The 17,025-nt window shown below is 45.3% G+C and overlaps 3 protein-coding genes across 4 annotated transcripts; 2 read left to right on the top strand and 1 right to left on the bottom strand.

Moving 5' to 3' along the window:
• The first annotated feature begins 130 nt into the window (after positions 1–130).
• Positions 131–7,641, top strand: trim55a (tripartite motif containing 55a). 2 transcript variants are annotated; one of them, XM_030364561.1, is made up of 9 exons: positions 131–507; positions 921–1,093; positions 2,106–2,283; positions 2,510–2,605; positions 2,966–3,199; positions 3,433–3,455; positions 4,995–5,119; positions 5,251–5,600; positions 6,341–7,641. In XM_030364561.1, the coding sequence occupies exons 1-9, from the start codon at positions 388–390 to the stop codon at positions 6,425–6,427; spliced, it is 1,386 nt and encodes a 461-aa protein (XP_030220421.1). In that variant the 5' UTR covers positions 131–387; the 3' UTR covers positions 6,428–7,641. The 2 variants fall into 2 exon arrangements, with proteins under 2 accessions (XP_030220421.1, XP_030220420.1); XM_030364560.1 differs by having other exon boundaries at positions 5,248–5,600.
• On the bottom strand, positions 6,933–7,516 carry crha (corticotropin releasing hormone a). The gene has a single exon (XM_030364573.1). It carries the CDS (start codon positions 7,483–7,485, stop codon positions 7,024–7,026), a length of 462 nt encoding a protein of 153 aa, XP_030220433.1. The 5' UTR covers positions 7,486–7,516; the 3' UTR covers positions 6,933–7,023.
• Positions 7,642–10,544: 2,903 nt separating the features above from the next.
• adhfe1 (alcohol dehydrogenase iron containing 1) lies at positions 10,545–16,886 on the top strand. Its single transcript, XM_030364557.1, has 14 exons — positions 10,545–10,743; positions 10,889–10,926; positions 11,028–11,077; positions 11,204–11,257; positions 11,506–11,660; positions 12,124–12,320; positions 13,088–13,165; positions 13,253–13,358; positions 13,992–14,144; positions 14,505–14,603; positions 15,282–15,360; positions 15,543–15,639; positions 16,006–16,163; positions 16,398–16,886. Exons 1-14 carry the CDS (start codon positions 10,691–10,693, stop codon positions 16,479–16,481), a joined length of 1,401 nt encoding a protein of 466 aa, XP_030220417.1. The 5' UTR covers positions 10,545–10,690; the 3' UTR covers positions 16,482–16,886.
• Positions 16,887–17,025: the final 139 nt, after the last annotated feature.

Genomic DNA, 17,025 nt, shown 5'->3' with positions numbered 1-17,025 from the left:
ACACACACACACACACACACACACACACACACACACACACACACACACACACACACACACACACACACACACACACACACACACACACACACACACACACACACACACACACACAGGCCTGCTCACAGTTTCATATATGGGCATGTAAGCATGGCAACGCTTGACGTGGCCTTTACTAAAAACAGCTCGTGACATTCAATGGGCGAGACGCCGCGTGAAGCAACTTGGAGGACAGTTTGCGAAACGCCCGACACTTCTAATTGCGACAGTTCTTGGGGGATTTGGCCCCTGAGTTGACCCGAAGAACGCGACAACGGGTCCACTCTTCGAACGGATTTTATTAGCTAATCTCTGGGGATTTGACGTTCCGCTCAACTTTATAACAAGATGGACAGCTTGGAGAAGCAGCTCGTCTGTCCGATATGCCTGGAGATGTTCACAAAGCCGGTGGTGATTTTGCCGTGCCAACACAACTTGTGCCGAAAATGTGCCAACGATATTTTTCAGGTATGTAGGGAGTATCGCCCCAGAACGAGGAGATATTGTGTTGTCAGTCTCGTATCCCGATAATGGCCTCTTTATACCAACTTGGTTTGAAGTTGGCCAACCGTACAGGAGCGAAATAGCACATGAAAATGTACAAACAGTGACACTTAAGAGATTCTTCAGTAGCGGTTAACGAGTATAATATAACACAGTCACACCATTATAATGCTATAACGCAGGCCCTGCGATTGGGCCTACAAAGGACCAGTTAATCAGGACCACAATTTAGTTCTATAGCAATCAACTGTTTTGGCATATGTCAGCATCATTCTGTAGGCAAAGAAAAAACGGTAGCCTTCCTCACCACGACAAAGGAAACTTCTTTAGAAAGGATATTTTTGGTTTCAAAATAAATACCTTCATGGATGTTACAGGCATCCAACCCATACATGTCGACGAGAACCGGTTCTACAGTTTCGTCCGGAGGGCGGTTCCGCTGCCCGTCCTGCAGACACGAAGTGGTTCTGGACCGACATGGAGTCTACGGACTGCAGCGCAACCTTCTGGTGGAGAACATCATCGACATGTACAAACAGGGCTCCACCAGGTGAGGGATTATGGGCTACCAGGTGAGATATGATAGGCTACCAGGTGAGATATGTTTGGCTGCTAGGGGAGATGGGCGACCAGTTCAGAGATGATAGGCTACCAGGTGTGATATTATTGGCTGTTAGGTGAGAGATATGCGACCAGTTGAGAGATGATGGGCGACCAGTTGAGAGATGATGGGCGACCAGTTGAGAGATGATGGGCAACCAGGTGCACACCAATGTGTAGACTATCTTACCAGTCCACACAACCTCCAGATGGTAGTTGGTTACCTGAAGACTAGACCAACTTAACAAACACTTCTATCAGATACAACTAGATGTTTACACTGTAAAAGGACGTCAAGATGATTGTTGGTTACCTGCAATGTGGACTGACTCACCAGACACCAGATTAAACTGTACGTGTAGAACAGAATAGGACCTCCAGATGATGGTTGGTTACAATTAACAGCAGTTGAATTACCAACCCCTTACCATGGCTGATCTTCATTGTTAATTGATCACGTTTCGGGCTAACCCACCAGCTACACCACGAGAGTGGTGCCTCGTAGTGCCCAGGCCTGTTGGTGTTATCTCCGCGGCCTGCTGCATAGCCAGACCCCTATGGGGCTATTTATATCTTTAGGGCAGTGGGGCAGCCAACCGCCAGGGCCTATTTTTATTGTGGGACATGAGGAGTGACTTCACTAGACCATCCATGCTGTCAGCTGCTTCAAAACACACACACACACACACACACACACACACACACACACACACACACACACACACACACACACACACACACACACACACACACACAAAAATGTTTCTTTAAACCTGCAGTCTAATAACACCATGGTATAGTTCTACTGGTGGACTCTGGGAGCCACCCAGTACAACCACAGTCTTCTACTGGTGGGACACTAGGAGCTGCCTAGTACAACCACAGTCCTCTGGCAGATACTGGGAGGAACCTGGGTCTGCTGGGTCTCTACCTCCTCTCCTCATGTCTCTCCTCTCCTGCAGCCCCAAGGAGGCTCCTCCGGCCCAGCCAGAGCAGCCCTCCTGCGAGGAGCACCCAGAGGAGAAGATAAATATCTACTGTGTGACCTGCGGCACCCCCACCTGCTCCCTCTGTAAGGTGTTTGGCAGCCACAAGGACTGTGAGGTGGCTCCTCTACACAGCATCTTCCAGGAACAAAAGGTCTCGCCCACACCATTTGGCCCCCTCTAGTTAACAGTTATTACTATAGCTTGGTTGTTTATTACACTCATGTGTGGTTTGTGTGTGTGTGTGTGTGTGTGTGTGTGTGTGTGTGTGTGTGTGTGTGTGTGTGTGTGTGTGTGTGTGTGTGTGTGTGTGTGTGTGTGTGTGTGTGTGTGTGTGTGTGTGTGTGTGTGTGTGTGTGTGTGTGTGTGTGTATCTGCAGGCTGAGCTGACAGACTGTATCTCCATGCTGGTTGGGAACAATGAGAGGATCCAGGCCGTCATCTCTCAACTGGAGGGGACCTGCACAACTGTAGATGTAGGTGTACACGCACCGACACACACACGCACGCAGGCACACACACATACACACAAACACCCACACATAAATACACAGACATACGCGCATGCATTTACATATCAAGCACATGGTATAATGCATGCATGTGACATAAACAACACCACGTACTTGCAAGCCACAAGGAGGGTGGCTTGCAAGGACTTATTTGTAAAGGAATTTGAGTCAAAGTAACGATACTGAAAGAGGACTCGGCATAGGCGAGTGAAAAGTCGAATGTGTTTTTAAATACAAGCAAAAAGCCCCTCGAATGTATCTCTGAGGTAAAAAAACACACAACACTAATGTGGTGTGTGATGTGACGTCACTCCAACGCTGCAGGAGAATGGCCGCAGGCAAAAGTCAAAGGTGTGCGAGACCTTTGACCACCTTTACGCCATCTTGGAGGAGCGGAAGGGAGAGATGAGCATGCAGATTACTTCTGAGCAGGAGGAGAAACTGGACTACATCCGCTCCCTCCAGAGGAAGTACACAGAACATCTGGACAACATGGCCAAGGTCCTGGAGACCGGGATCAACATAATGGACGAGTCTGAGATGGCCATCTTCCTGCAGGTGAGGATGTCTGTCTGCCTGCCTGTCTGTCGGTCTGCCCCTCGATCTATCTGTCTGTCTATCTTTAAATGTATCTTTCTATCTATTCGTCTGCCTCTGTACCTGGCATGTAGTGGCCAGCTTGTCTGTCTGCCTGCTTGCCTTTCTATCTGTCAAAATAATAATCCTTACATACAGCACAGGATCAAAGTACTCCACAGGGATGTAACTCAGGGTCTGTCTTCTCTCCTCAGGCTGCTAAACCACTTCTACAGAAGTAAGTCAGTTTAAACCTCTCTAACAGCATGCTGAATTAGTTGATCAGTTTGATTCAGTGAATCAGTTTGAGGTTAAATCAGCCTGCAGTGAATCAGTGAAAAGTGAAAATGATTGTTTGCGGCATGAGAACAGAGGCCCACACAGAGGCTGTTTCCCAATGTGAAGGCTGCAGCCTTGCTAGGACGCGTCCTTGCTAGTCGCGTCCTACGGAGATGAGACTAGAGTGCTAGCTCGAGTGCTTCCTAGCGTTTGTAACGTTTGGACTTTGGAACGACTTGCTGGTGTGGAATCGTTCCGCTTCCGTTTTTTAATACTGCATTTGCGCTTGTAAACACATGTGCGCTTATGGATAAAACATGGTAGCAATCAAGCTGCTCGATATTTATTCAACTTTTGTCTGTTATGAATGCGGTCATGTCTCTTTCGCATGGAGCCTCTTTGAGGAAGTCACAAAAGTTGTGACTTTGTTGCGGTTGATCGAATCGTCTTTATAAAAAAAAAAATCCAATCAATTTTTATAAAACTAAGTGAAATTGTCTGAGAACTTAATTCATGCATCACATTTACAGTATGGTTGATTGCTATTATGCAGGGGAAAAAAGACAAAGAAAGTGATGATAAACCTGTATTTATTTGGATATATTATTTAACTGATCTGATTCATTCATTCATATATACCTACCTACCAGTGCTTTGAACACATAAGTATATTATATAAAATACAATTATATACGTTCATTACAAATTACAAACATTGCAAATGATCGGTGTTGCATTTATTTGACAACATTGGATCCCGCAAGAGCTTCTCACCGATAGTGGCAGTATCCCTTCCACCGGTAAACAATTGTTTGTGCGCCACCCTAAGGTGCACAAAAAGCCTCAGTTTGCTTGGCTGACCCTAAAAAAAAGATTAAACACAAACATAAATAGGTATACATAAATAATGTAATCTTGTGAGCGAGTAAATTGACATTGGTGACAGTGGTGTTTAACACCAGCTACGTCCATGCAAAATATAGCAACGTATAATTAAGTTGCAAAAACGTTTGAAAAGTGGCACAGGTCTTTAGGCTTGATTATTTGCATTAACATGATGAATCTATAAAAACCAATACTGCACAAAATATTTCTGAAAACTTCACTTACATTTGAACGTGCACTGCTTTCCCTCTGCCATTTTTTATATCCCGTGCAGCGTGTGAACGCAGAGGATTGTGGGTAGCTTTGGCTCGTCTAGGATCCAGCGATGCATCCGTGAAAAATCTCGGAATGCTCAAAAACAAAGGACGCGAAAATGGCGCGAACCTCAACATTGGAACAGTGATTGTCGGCGTTCTATGAACGTAGCGTCCTTAAAAAGGCGGCCGTTGAGCATGCTTCCTTGACATTGGGAAACAGCTAGAGCAAGGACACTCGAAGGGTCAGGGGTCGTGGCCATATAAGACTGATTAAATATTGACGCGATGACAGCAGTTGAGTGAGTTTGTGATGTCATGAGCGGTAACGAGGTCATGGCGGTGATGAATGTTTACAGGATCGTAGAGGGCACCAACATCTCCCACCTGGACAAGGTGGAGCGCGGCTACGAGAACATGTCTCACTTCACCGCTCACCTGGAAAGAGAGAGGCGGGCCCTGCAGACCATTGACTTCCTCAAACGTGAGGAGACACGCTGTCCAGTCATCTCACACTCACACACATGTCGCCACGTTATCTCAGATGTTTCCATGACACTCTTCGTTTCGTATTAACTGACCGAAAAAATGTATACATTTTCCTTCTGTCAGTAGATGGAGGAGAGGATGACGATGAGGCTGATGCAGCGGCGGGGAGGAGAGGACGGACAGCTGGGGGCGGTAGTGAGACCTCCCAGACAGCAGGGGGCGGTAGTGAGACCTCCCAGACAGCAGGGGGCACCGCCCACCCACCCTCAGTCGCTAAGCAGCCAACACGACCGCCAGCGCAAGCACCCCCTGCCCCGGTCCCTGGCCCGCTCCCCCCCGCGCCTCGCCTGGAGGCCCCCGACACCAGCCTCCTCCGGGCCCCCAGCCCCAAGAACCCCGGGCCCAACCCCCCTGCCCTGCCCACGCCACTGGGAACGCCCCATGCCATGCCTCTGCCGACAGGGAGTTCTGCTCAGGTGAGAGGAGACACAGCCACCCTGCCAGGCTGCTGGATTCGCGAAATCACGATCACTATCATGCGAGAGTCCGTCTTGCAGGGATTCTAGTTAAGCGCTTGGGGGGGGCGATGGTGATAAGACAGCCGGTTCATCCAAACCCCCTGCCAGGGATTTATTGATAGTGCCTGCCCTTCTCCATTTTTTTTATGTTGACATCTTTATCAACATACCCGCCAGGGTAGAGATAGACACCAACAGATATCTGTGTGATTTTTTGGGCATATCAACCAGTTCTAACCTCTAGAGTAAAACATTCTCGTGAGTTTTATCTCTTGGGTATGAGTTATGACAGTCAAGCCATTGTTAGATGGCCAATATAAGCAGAATGATACATACGTTGTACATTTACACAGATAATTTTTCCAGAAGATCAGAAGGGTAACGCATGTGATGCATACATTTGAATGATTATGGCGTAATGGCTTCATATATGGCATGAATCTGATCTGTGCTCCAATGGGCCGGGCTAAGCGGCCCTAACCGTTGTCCTCCAGTAGGGGGAAGCACATGCACTCAGATGTTTATTATTTAACATAAAATAATGAACGGATCCTCCGTCCGTCAATATAGTTAGGATAATTATTAATACTTCTAATGGCGAGTAGCAGTGTTTGTGCTTTATTTAAGTACTCTTAGTTAACATTTTAACATAGCATTAGCCGTTGACACACGACTTAACCAATGTCTCTTCTCTCCAGGCTCCTTCTGACGCTGGCGCTCAGAACGCCGACACGGAGGACGGGCCGCGCCACGTCTTCTCCTTCTCGTGGCTCAATCAGAAATAAAACCATTCTTCCCTCCAACTCGGCTCAATGGACACACCGAGACTTATCTCGTGCTTATGTCCGTTGAAATCCAACACTTTATAGCCTTCATCACGCCTGTGAATCTATTGCCATAATTGTACAAGGGGAGATAGGTGCGTAATTGAACGCGTCCGTGCGTAAAGATTGCGTAAATGACTGGGTAGAATACACTGGCTTTCAATAACCGAGGCAACACGTGAATCAGCAATGAACATTGAGAAATATTTTATTACAAATAAGATATATAGCCTGAGCTTCTTTAACATTTTAGATGGATGCTCCCATAATATTGTGTAACAAAACTTGTTAGCATGTGTTTTAGAAGGAAATATTTATTTCGATGGAACAAAATGACCATAACAAATGCATAATGCGTGATTCAAAGGCAGAATTAAGGCTTTTAAAATAGTTGCAATAGTTAGGAAGCCACCAGGGACAAGATCCTATAACACATTTTTTACAAACCCGACAAATGAAAGGACCAGTTAGTTGTGGTATGCATCAAAACAAAAACAATACAATTATTTAACACGTGTCTTACGAAAAGAAAAAAAATGGGTTGGTTCTTCCAAAGCTCATTTGCCAAATATGTCCATCATTTTGCGGTTATCATTGGCCTGCTGGGCGAGCTGTTCCGCCCGAGCCATCTCCAGAACTTCTCGGAGCAGGTGGAAAGTCAGGTCCAGGGAAATGGGTGGATCGTCGGAGCGCTTTTCTTTCTCCGCGGAATCTTCCTCCTGCTGCCCTTCGGAGCTAGCGACCTTTCGCTGGGTGAGCTGCAGCTGCAGGGCGCGGTTGACTGTTGCGGCTGGGGACGGGCCGTGTGACCACAGGTCCGACCTGACCGGAGAGGGGTCTTGTTTGGAATTGTCCAGCTGGATGGAGTACTGCTCACCGAGCCGGAGGAGGATGGGCAGCGGCAGGTGCTGAAGCCTGTCCGACAGGCGGGATCCGGTCCGGCTCTCTACGGCTCTGCACTCATAAGCGGGCTGGCAAGCTCCCAAAAGAGCCACGGCACAAACCATCATGAGATTCATCTCTGCAGACGGAGACGGAGTTTGGAAGTTACCAACCACGAGAGAAATAGGCCTACACGTTTGAATATGCCTTGTGGATTTGGATTGCCAAAAGTGTATTTTTTATGTTTTATATTTTAAAAATAAATTGCGCAATGCATCAATTAGAGAATGCAACTAATGGTCTGGTATCTTGAAATTGAAGGCTACTGTGCAAAATAAAGATAGTCTATCTGATTATTTAGATCAAAAATACGAATCGATCCATCCATTCATCCACAGAAGTTTGGTTACCTAAGGTGAACTGCACACCGCTTCCTTCTAATATTGAGGTGGAGTATTTAATACAACCGGTCGCTTTTGTTTATTTATATAGACCTCGGTTCCGTCTCATCAACAAGGAGGGTGCCTACGCAAGTGCTAACGTAGACCTTGCAGGACCTGAATTCAAATGTCCAATGTATGGATTCCTTCTATTATTAGCCCATTTTCAGTGTCAGTTCATGGGCTGTTCTGGTATTGTCCAATATACACATAGAATATCTAATTTAAACTATAATATCCAATTATCGGCCCAGTAATAACGACAATAGTCCTGCACCGAATAAACAATAACTTCTCAGATGGAAAATGGTAGCTGTTATTTAAATATAACATTTGGAAATATATTCAATCTATTCCAAGTGATATGCTTTTTAAACACCATTATCATCACTATTTTTTTTTAAGTATTATATTTATATTATCCTTTTTATTTCATACTTTTTTTTCAACTAGTATTTTTTTGGAGGACAGCGAGTTTTTCGAAGACAGCGTTTCTAAACATGAGCTGAAACCTCCGAAGAACAGTGACCTTCTAAAGCCAAACCAACACAGAATCCATGACATTTCATCTGGAGAACAAATAACACTCAAATAAACATTTCAACAACACACAAACAGATACACCAACAATGAGGAACTAAAATCAAGAATACAATATGGCTCATATGCGACTGACTGGGAAGCTCTCAGTGTCCAACAGCAGAATATTGGTTGTACTTTGTAGGTCTAGTTTCCACTGGTAGTATACAATGGTTAAACTGGGCAGCTCCGTCCACCAGTAGAAAACTGGTTGAACAGGGCAGCTCCTAGTGTCCAAGAGTATTACACTACGGTCACACTGGGCAACATTCACTGCCCACCAGCAGAAGACTATGTTTGTCCAGGGCAACTCCCAATGACAACCAGTGAAGGACTGTGGTTGTACTGGGCAGCTCCCAGTTTCCAACAATAGTCAACTATGGTAACGCAGAGAGGCTCCCAATCTTTCCAGAACAGAACACCAGTTGAATCAGATAAAAGCTGGCGTCTCAAAAGTAACAAGACAAATAGTTTGGTGCTTGTTGTGCTGGCTGCTCCGTCATCCACGTCTCTCTCTGACCTTTAATCATTGACTGATGATGACAGCATGTCCATACGGCTCTCCGATTGGCTGGTTGCATTCAATTAGAATGGATGTCACACAGGAACTAGTCGTCCTCTGTTTCCCCTAATGAGCAAATAGAATAAACTAAAGACACAGGAATGAGCCAGTTTAAAAAACAATAGCAATTGCAAATATGTATGAGTGTTTACATAATGTTCAATAGTGTGTGAACACAATAATATAGTCATTTGTATATTCCAGTGTATGTCTATTACTTCATACCAAGGGAGGTTTGGAGAGTGTGAAGAGCCATCCTGGTTCGCTGAATCCGGTTATGACTCATGCAGCAAGGACAGACGTTGCTGCCAGACAGGAACTCTATACCGGGAAACTAATAGACTGTAGATGCTTCCTAATTATTCCAAGTTCACTCAGAAAGTTCAAGTGTCAAGGCTCTGTTCTGCCATGGATAGGCCACTCAAATTATCATGGCGAGCTAGACAAGCTAGGGACAGCTCACTGAGATGCCAATTAGTGGACAATAGTAATCAGCTAGTGGGACATACTGAGATCCAAACCTTTTTCACATTTGGAAAAGTTGTCACAGGGTTGTTTAGCTGATGAGGACCTCAGAATAGAAGGAGTGTAACGATGGAACTCTACGCCGTTGTGTATCCCAAGAGCATTATGGTGACACTGTGGAGATGACGTCATGGAGGGGACATCATGAAGGTGACACCATGTTGGGGACATCATGGAGGTGCCATCGGGAATGTGACATCAAGGAGGTGACATCATGAAGGTGAGCCCATGGAGGTGACTTCATGGAGGTGACTCTACTGAAGTGACATCACAGAAATTATGTCACTTAATTTCCTTGATGTCAGGGATTCACAGGGATTACTTTTTGGATACAGGTCAAGGAGCAGGTAGGGTTTAGGCATCTTGCTCAAGGACGTTAAATAGACTGGGGATCGTTGGGGATCAAACCCAGTACCTTTTGGCTCAGACTGGAACACCCCAGCCACTGCATTTTCATCCACATCAGCAGGAAGTTTGCTCCCCAAAGCGACGGCTGGTGTGTGTTGAGGGGTCACCGGAAGGAGAGGGCTAGCCCGGTCTCCAGATGACCATGGCGACAAGATCACCTCTGCATCATCAAGACGACAGCGCAACCTTTACCAGACCCGAAGCCAGTAGCTGCATTCAGAATCCAATGCAAAGGGAAAAGATCAAGTTAGATCTGATTCAGGAGAGTGAGAGAGAGAGAGAGAGAGAGAGAGAGAGAGAGAGAGAGAGAGAGAGAGAGAGAGAGAGAGAGAGAGAGAGAGAGAGAGAGAGAGAGAGAGAGAGAGAGGAAAACCTTTGGTGGTAAGGTCATTGTCTTAAAAAAAGAAGCTTCAGTCACCCACACAAATTGCAATAGCAGTTGACAGTATACAATTCAAACAAAGAATCTAACCCATTACCCCAGTATTTAATCAAAATTATTGTTTCTGCATGTTTGCATTTTTTTTATTAATTGAATGCTTCATTATGTTATATTCATATGCCAACAAAAGTATAAAAAATAATCTGTTCATCTTTATCTTAAACCAATACATAACAACAACAAAAGACGCTGTGCGTGAGTGTGTGCGCGTGCGTGCTGAGAGGAGGGTCTTTACTCCTGGCCGTCTAGCGTGAACTCTACCCCACATGTTCCGTGCTGTTGGTGGGAGGAGGGAACCAAAGACGTAGAACCGCAGCGCCGTACCGAAGTTAAAGATCGCCGAAACCGCAGGAAAACATATCCCAATCATTCGACCCTCGACAGCAATGGCAGGACGTGACAGAATAGCCCACCTCCTTCGACAGCTCGAGAAAGCTGCGTAAGTGAACGTTTTTTGTATTTCAAACAAAAAGTAAAGAATGCAGAGGTTCGCGTTCCGTAGTATACTTGTAGGCTGAAACTTGCATGTTTACGAAAGTGTAGCTCCAAATTTGACCTTTAAAACGTTCTTATTTTTTCCATAGGTGCAGGTGTCCTGCACATTCCAACACATATCACCAAGGTACGAGAAATAGAGCCTGCTTTCATTCCCAGTATACCTAAAATTTCGTAGTCGTCCGTTGTTCATAGTGGAATATTAATCGATGTGTGTTCTGGGGTTAGGTGCTGGAGCTGCGGCGTGCACGGTCAGAAAAACCGACTATGCATTTGAGGTAAAGGAGATCACACGCGTTCACAGTGCACTCTTGCGTGTCCTACTGGAATTATAATGGTTGGTAAATAAACACCCGAGCACATTCTTACATATTTAATTAATGTTAATGTTTTCTTATTGTCAGATGGCCAGCTCCAACATCAGATATGGAGAAGGGGTCACCCGGGAGATCGGAATGGTAACATGACATCATCATTTACTAATTTCCACACACACACGCGCGCACACACACACACACACACACACACACACACACACACACACACACACACACACACACACACACACACACACACACACACACACACACACACACACACACACACACACACACACACACACACACACACACACACACACACACACACAGGAAAATGCAATCTCGCAAACGTGTGTGCTGTAACATTCCCGCCGGTCGTTGTGTAGGACCTTCAGAACATGGGGGCTCGTAACGTGTGTCTGATGACGGATAAGAACCTGTCCGTTCTGCCGCCGGTGAAAGCAGTCCTGGAGTCGATGGCACAGAACGGAGTGAACTACAAGGTGTATGACCAGGTCCGAGTGGAGCCCACGGACACCAGGTAGCGACGTTAACCAGCAGAGGGAGACAACACATCGTTTTACAAATCGTTTCGCTGTGTAAAATATCTCAATGAATTATGAGGCAGGTTTAACCATCGATAGTTGAAGGGTATCTTATGCTCCAGAGGGAAATGCCAAAGGCAACTAAACCCATTTGTTTACATCGGTCAGGCATTTAAGCAGAACTGACACTAATAAAAACAGCTACTACCTGTATTAACCATGCTGTTAAATGATATTGCCAAAGCTCAGGACTAATCATGTAGTGGCGGCTTTAATTACACAAGCAGAATTTGTTCCAAGTTAAGAGACAGGACCAATTTGTACACTATCTGCATGATCATAATCATTATCAATTTATGAAATCTAGGTTGCTGGTTAATGTTTGTCTTACTTCCTCAAGCCTTTACTACTGAGAATGCTAAAGGATGACTCTGTGATTTTTAAATGGATCTCTCTCAGCTTTAAGCAAGCCATCGCCTTCGCCAAGAATGACTGCTTCGACGTCTATGTCGCGGTGGGCGGGGGCTCGGTGATAGACACCTGCAAAGCAGCCAATCTGTACGCCAGCCACCCTGAGGCAGACTTTCTGGACTTTGTCAACGCTCCCATCGGGAAAGGGAAGCCTGTTACGGGCGTCCTCAAGCCTCTGATTGCAGGTACCAAGAAATGGCAGCTTGCTTCAGCGGCGTCCCCACAGACCTCAGATTAAGGCCAATAGCACGATTAGTTGAGCCACTGGATTAGATGGCAGACAGGTGCCAAGCTCAGTGTAGAGTGACCACAATGATGAACCCGTTGAGGGACATTGAGGAACGAGTTTGAGTTCTGATTGGCCTTGGTCACTGGTATAAACACACAGCCTTATCATGTTTTTGATAGTATAGTTTGCTTCATAATAGTACTGCGACCACATTATACCACAATTCTTTGAGATGTGCACTCGCCCCCATCCATCGTTCATAACGTCATGTGATGTAACAAATAGTGGCCTCTAATAATCTCGTAATCAATTCTCAGCCATCAGAAATACACTTATTACAATTACATTTAGCAGGCATTTAGCAGACGCTTATAGCCAAAGCGACTTACATTGGTTAATACACACATTGACACACCGACGGCAGAGTCAACCATGCAAGGCGACAGCCAGCTCGTCAGGAGCAGTTAGGGTTTAGGGTCTTGCTTAGGGAAACATCTACACTCAGCTCGGAGGAGCTGGGGATCGAACTAGCAAACTTTCGGTTGTAAGATAACTGCTCTACCTCCTGAGCTAAGCCGACCCCATATTGAGTGAGACAACCATTTAAAAGGAGGGGCTTATAACATAACTTGAGTCAACAAATGAGCTTGATCAACAAATGACCTAAATTGACTAAATGAAAAAAAGTAAAAAAAAAACACAATTTCCCCTTCCTCTCTTTAGTTCCCACAACAGCCGGAACCGGCAGTGAAACCACGGGAGTGGCCATTTTTGATTTTGAAGAACTGAAGGCCAAAACTGGTGAGTTTAAGTGAAACTGTTAAGCTCTGCTCCTAGACATGTGGTTATGGGTGAATGTGAATATGCTGTCTGCGGTCTGGTGTCCAGGAATAGCCAGCAGGGCCCTCAAGCCAACCCTGGGGATGGTGGACTCGCTCCATACACTGCACATGCCTGAGAGGGTCGCCGCCAACAGTGGCTTTGACGTGCTCTGGTGAGAACACTCTAGCAACAAGCAACTCTTGGTGCTTCCTCCTTCCTTCGAGGTACCAGAGGTCTTTAGTTCTGATGAAGGTGTGGTGAATGAGCATGACTTGTTGTAGCACTTTCGATAAGGGGCCACGTTGTGGTTTTGTCCACTGGTCAGGTGGACTCTTGACTCTGGAGGGCCTGTCTTTTAGGGTATTTTCGTAGATACTTATCCTACATGTGAGTACTGGCCTTGAAGGTTTTATGGTGTCTGGGGTCAGCCAGCATCAACTGTCACTAACAGACCTTCAGGAGAGCAGAGGTCAGCGTCCCAGAGTTCGTAAACCTTCTTTCCTAATCAGATGGTCTGAAGGCTCTCTCTGACTCTAGTGTGAATGCTGATGCAAAACATACCACATACATTTGAGTTGTTATATGTACTAAACTGTGTGTCCCTTGATAAAGACAATGAGACTCTCTTGTAGGTCCTTTATTCACTGATAATAGAAAAATGAAAAACCCTAACCCTATCTAGCATCTATAGGACTGGACAATAACCAACCATCAACTTAACGATCACCTTATGAGGGTAAAGGTAATGGGGGGTGGTCTGTTGTTGTAAACGTTGTTCTTGTCTTACCCCCCCCCCCCCCACTAGCCATTCCCTGGAGTCTTACACCGCCCTGCCCTACAACATGCGAAAGCCCTGTCCCCCAAACCCCATCAACCGCCCCGCCTACCAGGGCAGCAACCCTATCAGCGATGTCTGGTCAAGACACGCCCTCAACGTGGTGGCCAAATACATGAAACGGTAGGACCAATCAGGCAAACCTAACAATCAGAATACATAACGTGTTTTATACTTACGGAGTAAAGTCACACTTTTTTTTGTTAGAAGAATGTTGTTGTTTTTCTTCAACATGACGGAAAATGGCGAAAGATGCATTATTTCTGAAAATGCTTACAGAATAAGGATTTATAACCTCTACAGATTCAATATAAGAACTGTCCAATACAAACCAGCAACAGTATACTGATCTGAGCGTTTTGAGATTGTAGATGGAGTAGCACTCACTCAGTTGAAAGGCCAGGTCCAGGTCCCAATTCTTTCAGAGCCATCCCACTTCAGGTGCTGTTCTGTTCAGAGTTCTGCTCTGCTCACATATTCAAGGGCTGTTCGAGATCCAGAGGACCTCGAGGCACGTTCCAGCATGCATCTGGCCAGTGTGTTTGCAGGGATCGGATTTGGAAATGCAGGAGTTCATTTGTGGTGAGTCTAGTGCTGCAGACGACCCTTCCAGCCTTCGCACCACATTGAGTTCAGTGCAGGGCCGCTCAGCTATACTGCTGAGCTGTAACTGGCCGGGTGGGGAGGTTTGGGGAGGGGTATGGCTACACTTGTAGCTCTGCCTCCAACCACCAGTAGCGGGATGTTATGAATAATAGGGGAGTTCATCACAGACGAAAGGTAGTGAGTTCAAACCCCCTGTGTTCCCATAGGCAGGTTTTCATCCGAAATGTACCTATAAGCATGTCATTACCCCTACCTGCTCAATTCCAACGTATTCACTGCAAACCACTTTGGAACAAATAGTAAGTAATAGCCCCTCCCCCTTCAACTTCTTAGTACTCTGAGTACTTTTATTTCTTAAGTGTTACAGTATTTTACCATCTAAAAGGACTCCATTTACTCTCTTTTACTACTAGTCTAGTAATAATAATAATAATAATTCATTTTATTTGTTGAGCACTCTTCATTCTAGCAGAATCTCAGAGTGCTAGTATACAATTTTTAAAAAGTAGGAAATGCCTTTATGAATAAAAAGGTTTTTAGGCCAGTCTTAAAACAGGCTAGTGTTTGTGTTGCCCTTAAGTGCTGTCTTATACCATGTTTATCTTATTTGAAGTGGATAAAGTCCCTGAATGGCTCTCTGTTTGCTCTGTTTAGCCATGGGATGTCATATCCAATTGCTGGCAATGTCAAGACCTACAGGGCTAAAGGCTACAATGTGGACCACCCAGTAGTGGTAAGATGTACTTATTACGAAATTGTACTACCAACAGTAAATGTCCTTTATTAAGAACCCTAGGTGTCTCCTTAAATACATACTTTATTAAACCCCTTTATCATCTGCTTTATTACAACCTTTTAATGTATCCTTAAAAAGTTGAGTTGAAAGATGAACTGTGTGTCTTCGTGCTCCTATAGCCCCATGGACTTTCTGTGGTCCTCACATCTCCAGCAGTGTTCAACTTCACTGCCCCCATGTGTCCAGAGCGCCACCTAGAGGCTGCTGAGATCCTAGGTAAATGGAAACAACTATAAATTGCGAAATATTATATAAAGTAGGATTTCACTTCCATCCTGACTTTCATTCTGTTGTTATGATCACCACTGTTCACCGATCACAGTTGCTCTTGTCATTAGGGTGCAGCATAGGCTTGTGTTTGGGGCAATCAAATCGAAGCCGAAGGTATCGGGTTTGGACGTATCTGAATAATCCACTGTAAATCACTTTTGAAGTGTCTTAAGTGTGCTAAATTAAAAATAGTAAGTGTGTGTGTGTGTGTGTGTGTGTGTGTGTGTGTGTGTGTGTGTGTGTGTGTGTGTGTGTGTGTGTGTGTGTGTGTGTGTGTGTGTGTGTGTGTGTGTGTGTGTGTGTGTGTACTAGGTGCGGACATCAGCAGGGTGAAGCGGGAGGATGCCGGCCCACTGTTGGCTGACACACTGCGCCAGTTTCTGTACGACCTGCAGGTGGAGGACGGGCTGAGTGCCGTTGGTTACACCAAGGACGACGTGCCCGACCTGGTCAAGGGAACCATACCTCAGGTACCAAGCAATGCCTGGAGCCTCCAGGATGGTTCATACGGCTGCATACGTATTTAAAATGGGTTTGTCGCTTATTAAAATGAAGAGAGCTCTGGTCATGTTTTCAAACCATCTACCGTCAAGTGTATCAGGTGAACAATGTAACTTGGTTATGCGTATTCCACTTAAATGGCATTGTGAACACATTTGTCAAGGGCTGAGAGTGTGACACCACTTCCTGTCCTGTTCCCACAGGAGCGGGTCACCAAGTTGTCTCCCAGAGAACACACTGAAGAAGACCTGACTCATCTGTTTGAGGCCTCTCTTAAGCTCTACTGAGTCTGGGTCCTAACCCAACTCTTTACGAGACGGATGAACACACGCACTCCACCACCTCCCGATCCAGTCTTTCTAGGCTTTTTGTTTTAATTATTATTGAATTAATTAAATGAAACACTGAAACACACTCAATCTTCTACATTGAGGAAAATGCCTACCTCCTTGTCTTAAATGTTTTTATGTTTATTGAAATAATTGTTAAGGTCCTTTTAACATGTCATCTTGATTCAGGAATATCTTTGGTTATAAAATAGTATTTGCGATCCATTCTCACTAAGATCCTATCTTGGCCTGGCCTGGGATTGGCTGGGTAAAACTAATAAGCTAAATGCTGAACCAATCAGAATCGTTTTGTGGTGTGGTTTATCTGACTTTTATACAATGCTAAATAAAGCTTGAATAGTCCCCGTTCTCCCCTCACCCGCCACTCTCACTGATCACAGCAGCCATAAGTTGAGCCATCCCCGCCTGTAACGGACCAGCTTGATGTAGAATGACGATTTACTACTTTACTACTCCTTGATATTTAGGAATGGAATCCTGG

Source organism: Gadus morhua, chromosome 8, assembly GCF_902167405.1.
Source record: "Gadus morhua chromosome 8, gadMor3.0, whole genome shotgun sequence".
NCBI classification, from domain to species: Eukaryota; Metazoa; Chordata; class Actinopteri; order Gadiformes; family Gadidae; genus Gadus; species Gadus morhua.
Note: the sequence above shows the minus strand (reverse complement) of the source record. Positions and strands in the feature narration are given on the sequence as shown.